This window comes from Amblyomma maculatum, chromosome 5, assembly GCF_055883805.1.
Source record: "Amblyomma maculatum isolate TAMU_Amacu chromosome 5, ASM5588380v1, whole genome shotgun sequence".
Taxonomy (NCBI): domain Eukaryota; kingdom Metazoa; phylum Arthropoda; class Arachnida; order Ixodida; family Ixodidae; genus Amblyomma; species Amblyomma maculatum.
In genome coordinates this window covers 22,962,162-22,970,200 of record NC_139348.1, presented here as the reverse complement: position 1 = coordinate 22,970,200, position 8,039 = coordinate 22,962,162, and the positions used below count along the sequence as shown (strand labels likewise).

Genomic DNA, 8,039 nt, shown 5'->3' with positions numbered 1-8,039 from the left:
TGAAGATTGACATGCACCACAAGAATTCCGCAGCAAAAAAAAAGGGCGCTGCAGCTGCTTGTGGCAATATTTTGCTTAAATTATTTTGTGTTTTGTTACGCATCACATATTACTACTAAAAAAACAAACGTTTAAGGTTGTTTATAAATTATAAGTTTTATTTTGAAAGTTTATGAAGTTTGCAAAAATGCATTTAAAAGTTTGCAATGGCGCTTGAGACTCTAGCGCTATCGTTTTCGTGAAAACAGCCGGCGGCATGCTTCACTATGTGTTTCATGACCGTAGGAAGTTGATTGTTCGCGTTCGTTGTGTTCGTCGTGTTTTCTTTAGCGTGAGTAGTGCAAATGGCCGATCATGTCTTGGTTAAATGGGCGACCGCTCAGAAGTGGGACGTATACCCTGTAAGAAACCTACAATCAAAAGAACTGCAGGCGAAACTGATGGATAATCCAAAATACTGGAAGATTATTCCAAACCAAGGAGTACTACATGCCCAGTGGAAGGAGGGGTCGTACTCTCCTACGTTCATTCTCGGAGTGGGTAAGTAGTCAAACGTCTCTTGTCTCTTTTCGTATTCGTGTCTTAATAATGTTTACCTGTGAAACACCTTCCTTTGCTACTCGCGGTGAGTCGTGTCGCGAAGTCGTTTACATGCCCGCATTACGACCGCATTGTGTTAACCGGCAGGTGACAGTAGTGCACATGGTGAAAGAGGTAGACAGTTGATTCCGGGAATTGCGTGAAATTAAAACAAAAATGCATAATGAACTGAATTTGCGGAAATAAGAAGTAGAATAAACGCGGCTGCTGTCGTTACGTGGACCTGATTCTCCCTGTTTACACAGCAAATGGCAATTCTCGGTGTTTCGTGATAACAGGAGTAGGCTTCCCAATTTGGGCTCTATATATATATATATATATATAAAAAACACCCTGCCCGCATCGTCGTCTCGGAACGGTGCGGCATGGAGAATGGCAGCTCCTTGATTATTGAAGCTGATTTAGAACAAGTTTTAAAGATGCCCAGGGTGCTCGTTCCGAGACAATTGGTAGTGTAGCAGCGAAACGGACGCTTTCACAGCTGCAGGCGACTGAAGTTTAAGCAGATAAAAGCGCCTAACGTGTTGTCGCATTCATTTACTTTCATATTCATTTGTTTGTTTCTTTTTATTGAAGCGTCAAACATGCTTCCTTTCTTCGCTACCAGCCATTCCTCAGATTTCGCGCAGAGAGAGAAAACTTTATTAAAAAAAGGGAAAAAAAAAAGTGTGTGTGGTGGGGAGGCATTGGTAGGAGTCTCCATTCTAAGACTCCAGTGTCCTGGGCTGCCGCTTTTGCCTGAGTTACCAGCCTACGCTGGGTTGCTAGGTCAGAGCATAGCAAAGCAAGCAGTGATATCAGTTACCAACAGCATAATGCTGCAATGATTTTTAGCTGCCGATGTAAAAGTTGCTCCCAGTGCATGGGGTACGGCCAACAGGTGGAAGGGCACCGCTCTCTCCACTTCATTTTCAATGCTGCCGTTGCACTTTGCCACTACTTCTGGATGAGGCTATCTGCCACGGGATCGCATGCTCCCTTTCATAAAGCTCACGACTGTACATGGGTACAATCCCAGCATTCATGGCCGCATTTCAGTGGAGGTGAAATGCAAGTTAACTATGTACTGTATGATGTCATTTGCACATTAAAAAACCCCAGGTGAGCCCACCACTACGGCATCCCTCATCGCTATAGCTTAAGTCGCTTTGGGACATAAAACACCATGAGCCTACCATAAAGCAGAGTGGCTATGTTTTACGGTATGCGTGGGAGCTCAAACTGTTTTTCTGGAAATGCATCCTTTGTTTTGTCCACTACTGCTCAAGTGGACATTCTACCCACTTGAGCAGTAGTGATGCTGGATGGTGTCAGCTCACAGTTAAACATTACCATGTCCTTTTCTGTGCCAAGGTTTGCTCAAGGGCTAATGTTCCTCCTTAAGAAGTGTTGCTTTGAACCCTAAACAGTGTCCATGCTACGTTTCTCTTGTCAGTGGTCTTCATTTGGTCACTATTTTGCTAATCTCATGTGTGGAACCAGATATCTGCACAATGCGTTATACTGAATAATTTTGTATGATGCATTTGAGTGCAAATACAATTTAGTGAATAGACCTTGCCACATGTCGTTTTGCAGGAAAGCTGCAGCTGTGACAAAATGTCTAAGCCAACAGATGCAAAAAAGAGAGTCCTGGAGCTTGAGGATGAAGTGGGGTCTGCAAAAAAAAAAAGAATGAAGAAATATAAGGCCGCAAGAGATGAAGCACGTCAGATGCTTGGTATGTGATCGCTTTTTTCTGAAGCCATTGGAATCCTGATCTCCATTGCTATGATACTGAAATTATTTGCTGTGTCACCAGATGCTACGTAAAACATAACAAATTCAAGTGCTAACTCTTAAATGAATAAGACCTCTTGGTCTGTAGCACGTCCTAGTAAAAGCACCAGTAAGATTATGTTGCTGCAATAAGGTTCCCCCTACACTGAGGATTAGGATTGGTGTTCCTCCTGTAGTTGTCTTTGCGACACATTACAGGTGGTGTACAGTAGTGCTCAGCTACACCGTGGCGCTGCTGCATGACGCCACCAACCACCATGCTTGCAGTGCACGTAGCAGATGAACTGCTGCCACTCCTGCTCTGCAAGCATGCTTTGTTTGTGTTACAGTGACTTGCGTGTCACATGTCATTGCTTGGGATCGGCATGCATCTGAGATTGAGCCTGTTGTCGTATGTGATAGCTGCATGAAAATGCATGGTAAACAAATGCCACTCAAGGTGAGCACCTGTGCTGATTTGTGCTGCTCAAGCCGAGGCCGAAAAACGGGCGTGGGATTGGGTTCCTTTCTGTTCTGGAGTGGTCGGTGACAACAACGCTCCAGTGAACCCGGAGAGCTGCATTAGGTTCAAACACATTCACGGGGTATAAGTTGTAGCCAGATGGCTGCGGCAGGTCTGTGGTGCTCTTGCATTACTGTGGATGGCGTACCTGAATGGAACCCTTGATTCCCTCAGATTTTAACCTCAGAGTCTCCTGCAAATGATGAGGTGCATCTAGAATGAGCGCAGGAGGGACAGCAAAAAATCTAAATTTGTATGAAATTATCATATGTGGCCTCGTCCTGTCTTGGACCTTGGAATCCTTATGGCATGTGCTTCATTTTCCTGTGCCATTTTGGTCACTTAGGTGGTGTGTGTTTTTTTTTTTTTTTTTTTTTTTTTTTTTTTTTTCACGACAGGAAATTTATACTTGTCCAAGCTCGGCACCTGGCTCAGCAATCTGCCTAACTTAACTCGGTCACTACACCATGTTAGCAAATGTCGACACGAAAGACAGACACGAGATAGGTGAAGCATGGGCTATCGAGTATCAGCTACACACTCGAGTGTCAGCCTTTGTCCAAATGTATGGCGTATTGCTGCCGCCATACATGTATATTGCATGCTGACCTCTTCAAGGCCCTTGCTACCGACAAACTGTTTCAGGGATGTGATCTGACTAACTTCTGTTAAAGCGCTCACAGCTATCTCGGCATCATCATTCGCACCCATGAATTCATTCTAAGCAATAGCAGCACACGTCAGTTGCACTGTAGTTACAACGTCCTCCGCAGTTAATTCAATCCAGGCATTTCCACAGCGAACAAAGAGATCAGAAGTGGGATGTCAGCATTGGCTTCATCAATTGCTATCAGCATCCCCTAGATTATGTACCGCTGATAGGGCGCCTTGAGTGCGTGAGTGACGCCAGTGTCTAGCAGCTAAATTTTGAATGGCGCATTTGGTGACAGAAAAGGGTTGGTCATGCAGTCAAGGGCAAAGAAAAGGCTTTTCTCCTGTGGTGAATGTTACATGGGCTGCTGCTGCTAGTGATGAAATAGTATGTTTTGTTCCGGCTGTCCTTTTTTGTTTTTTTTTTCAGATGTTGCTGAGCTGGTCAATCAGCTGACGGAATCCGTTAATAATGCTGCGTGTACAACACAAGCAGTTGTGCTGCCAACCGAGGCTCAGGTTAGTTGCTTTAGTCTAGTGTCTGCATGGTTGTGCTCATTACTGCCTTTCTCGATGAAACTTTTTTAAGGGTCACACAAGAACTTGGTTCTAGCTTTATGATAGCACTGCCACAAGTCATGCACTTCCATTGAGAAGTGTGCAGGGATAGGGAAACGAGGAGCTCATTATCCATGTGAATGAAGTCAGCAGTCACTGAATTCAGAGATAGGCAAGAAGCAATGCTCTTTATGATTGGTTGGCTCTTAGGGTTTAATGTCCAAAGCGACTCAGGCTATGAGAGATACTGTAGTGCAAGGCTCTGGAAATTTCGACCACCTGGGGTGCTTTAACGTGCACCGACAACACAGAGCACACGGGCACCTTGCGTTTCGGCTCCACTGAAAAGCGGCTGCCCTGGCTGGGATGCTGTTTATGAGGCTGGGCTCACAGACTGCATAATTAGTAGCATAATGATATTTTTAAATGAATGTCAATTTGATAGAAACGACAAAAGACAGACAGTGCTATTTTCTTAAATTCGTCAAAACAACCATGAAAAAAAATCCCAACTGCTTCCTTTCATTTTAGTGACTGTTACTTCATTCGTGTGTATATTGATTTGGAAGAGTTTTTGTGAAAGCTGTAGTGATCGGAAGTGCAAGGTTACTCTTGTTTACGCTTCCTCTTGAGCATACTTCGTTTGGGCTATAGCAAAGCCCTTTTCATCAGAAAAGAGATTTCCATTAGCTTGTTTAATATTCAGCAATTTCTTAGGTTATCGATCTCGGAAGGCCATCTTTTTGCACTACAACTCGAATGACGCAGCTGGTGCTCCTCTAATCAGTCATTTTAGCGACTTGGGCCAGTCATCATGGTATTCAAGCTAATGTGCATATAATCCACTTGCACCTGACAGCCACCTGCAATGTCACTCTGGCAAGTCGAAGGCAATTAACCACCATGGTATTGCCAGGAGGGTCTCCTTTGAGAAGGAGTTGTGGCTTCTTAAGCTGATCCAACAATAATTCGATTTCACTTTAACCCCTTGAGCACTATTATTTCGAGATTTCTAGCTAAAATTGCTTAAAATTACGATATCGTTAAAGGCCCCATTACATGAAAATTTGTTGTCTGTGTTGTGAGTGAAACATCAAGAGCATGGCGCTGGCAAGTGGCATGGCCGAACACACATTCTTCGATGATTTGTGTGGCTTAACGAGACCACATGATATCCAAAAGTTAGGAGGAGCTGCTAACTCCGGTCGTTCATTTGAGGTGGGAAGGTGAAATACGAATCAACATTCCAGTGCTCTTCAATGCTGAGTCAGGCTTGCTACACCTAGGCTACGCAGACATGTTGATACAGCTTGGTTAAAGCAGGGCTTTATATGTTGGGTGGTAGCCTACACTGGTCGCATCATACCCTTAAAGGCGGAGCTTAAGTGTCCCTTTAGTTTTTATTTTTACTGCTGGTTTCTATTGGTAGTGTAATAAAAAGGGAGGTATCCGAGACAAAAATATTTGAACCAGAAACTAAGTCAAATGAGCGCAGTGAAGTTTATTGCTCATTACGTGAAAAATCAACTGCCCGCCAATAAGCAGCAATCTAGTCGAGTAACATAGAGCGAGGTAACTGGAAATGTTTTACAAGGGACGACCAAGAATGGAAGCCCAGGGGGTTTCATCGGAATGTTGTCAATTTTCATCCACTGACACAGAACTCGCAATAGTATCGTCTGAGCTGTCATCATCTTCGTCGGAAGAACTACTCATGTCATCACTGTCGTCTTCACTTCCCATAACAATGCAAAAATTGGTGTCTGAGCCATCTTCGGATGGCGAGGATGGCAACGAAGAAAAGCTTCTTTCCCGCGATGACGGGCCAACAGTGCATGCGTTGCCTCTACCAGGCACCATTTTTCTCATTAAGGCTGCTTAAAAGGCTTTCAAGCGGTAGAACAAAAAGCAGTTAACGGGTCAGTGGTGCCATTTGTCAAATGGCGCATGACCTAAGCCACAGAGGAGCGCTGTACTCACCTAAAACTCTCAGGGTGAGGATCTATCCTGCAAGGACAAGCACTCGTCCAAAATGGCTTGAGGGCATCTTTGCAAGGACGAGCTGCTTGTCCAAAGCACTTGAGGGGTTAAATTATGAAAGCTACCTGTGCAAGCTGGAAACTAAATGTTGCCTCAAAGTAGCACATACAGAGCAGGGAGTGCATGCTTTTGCTAAACCTTCATTGGCAGTTTTTTTTAGTTGGTTGAGCTTCTGATGTACGAAAAGGATGTTAGTATTTTTAAACAGGAGATGACAATGTGGGCACTGTGCTCTGTCTAAACTGGCTTTTAATGGCCTTTGCAATGTTAATGATGAGTAAATCCCTTTAGTTTCTGACTTAAAATCTGTTTGTTTTTTTTTTATTATTATTATTGTTGAAATGCAAGCATAAATTAGGTCGTTAAAAAATCTCTTATTTCTTGTTTTTTCTTCTGCTATAGCAATGCACTATTAGCGCTCAATCCTTTGCGGGGCATTATGTGCCCTCTTTTTGGCTAGTTACTTTAAATACATATTACACAATTGTCAGGTTACACTAATAAAAATGTTAAAAGATGTTTGGCCTGATTCAAAATTAGATTAAAACACCGCTCGGGAAGGTGTCAAAAACATCCAATAGTTTTCGTATGCCTTCATTGTTGTACATGTTAAAGTACGGCTTCTTGAATGTGTATTTTTACTTGCAAACAAATGACCTTAATTATGCATTTTGGGATTTCTTTGAATGTTCTTAAGCTGGTCTAAGTTTTTTGTTGTTTATAAAGCCCCTTCATTTTCTTATTGCATATCAAGGAATATTGTTGTATGTTACAATACTGGTCATAGTACTAATATTTGCTTTTTGTTCTTGCAGGTGCACATTGGCAGCAATATTATGGTAAATCAGCAGTTGATTGACCGCATGAAACTCAGTGCGGGCAATCAAGCAACAAAGTTTGCATGTAACTTGGTGCGGGTTGTGTTCTCACCCGAAGAACTGGAAGAAAGCTCACTCTATGGCCGTGTCTGCAATGCCCGCAAGGAACAAGCTCCAAAAAAGGCACTGGGCTGCCCAAAATTGGATGCTGTTATCTGTAAGTCCTCGAGCTCATAGCCTGTGCATGTGATGCAAGAGCATTCTGAAATATTGTCCAAACAGCTGACTTTTCAGTGATGGTCAGGGCCATAATGCTTGCCTTAATGCATAATGCTGTGGTGCCTGCATGGCGCACACACTGTCCGTGCTCTGTATATTTAATTTACAAAAGATAAGGAAGGCTGGATAGACTCTAGCTTGTTTATTTCAGTCATGCTTCTAATGTTTTTTTTTTCTTTTTGCAGCCTACACCTGCTTGCTCAATGGAGTACTAGCCAAGGTGGTCACCGGCAATTGCGCAAGTTTGCACTGGGATTGTGGACAGTGATCCAATTTTTTGTCGCAGGGTCTTCGAAAGCAGGCCTAATTGCAAGGCCTAAACAGAGGAAGTACATCTATTCAAATAAATATAAGCTCATACAAACAAATGTTTCAGTCTGAACCTACTTCCTTCGAACATCCACCAAATATCCCATAGTCATCATTCCTTCGAACTTCCTTTGAACCAATAATTGGCCACTGCCTGTGAACTCAACTCAAACTGACAATGGTCTGTTCCCTGGGAGCTCAAAGGAAATTCACAGGAAATTCACAGGATGGTCAGAGAAAGTTAATTCACTGTGAATTCAAAATCAGTAGCCAATTCTCAGTTCAGAGGAAGTTGCTTCCTTCTGACTTTTTTGAGTTCACATTGAACTCAAAGGATGTTCCCATTTTTATAAGGGCCAGTAGGTGCCTAATAGTTATACCGATAGCATACCGCTCAAACCAGAACGGGAGCATGAGAGCTATACTCTAAAAGTACGCTGGCCAAACATTTTTCCTGGACCTCTGCATTGAAGACATGCGAGCTCTTCATCTGCACTTTGTGG

The 8,039-nt window shown here is 43.2% G+C and overlaps 1 protein-coding gene across 1 annotated transcript; it reads left to right on the top strand.

Annotated features, from left to right (window-relative positions):
* Positions 1-293: 293 nt before the first annotated feature.
* Positions 294-7,595, top strand: LOC146187859 (uncharacterized). The gene is made up of 5 exons (XM_084603548.1): positions 294-540; positions 2,179-2,320; positions 3,963-4,051; positions 6,946-7,165; positions 7,413-7,595. Exons 1-5 carry the CDS (start codon positions 490-492, stop codon positions 7,493-7,495), a joined length of 585 nt encoding a protein of 194 aa, XP_084459674.1. The 5' UTR covers positions 294-489; the 3' UTR covers positions 7,496-7,595.
* The last annotated feature ends 444 nt before the right edge of the window (positions 7,596-8,039 follow it).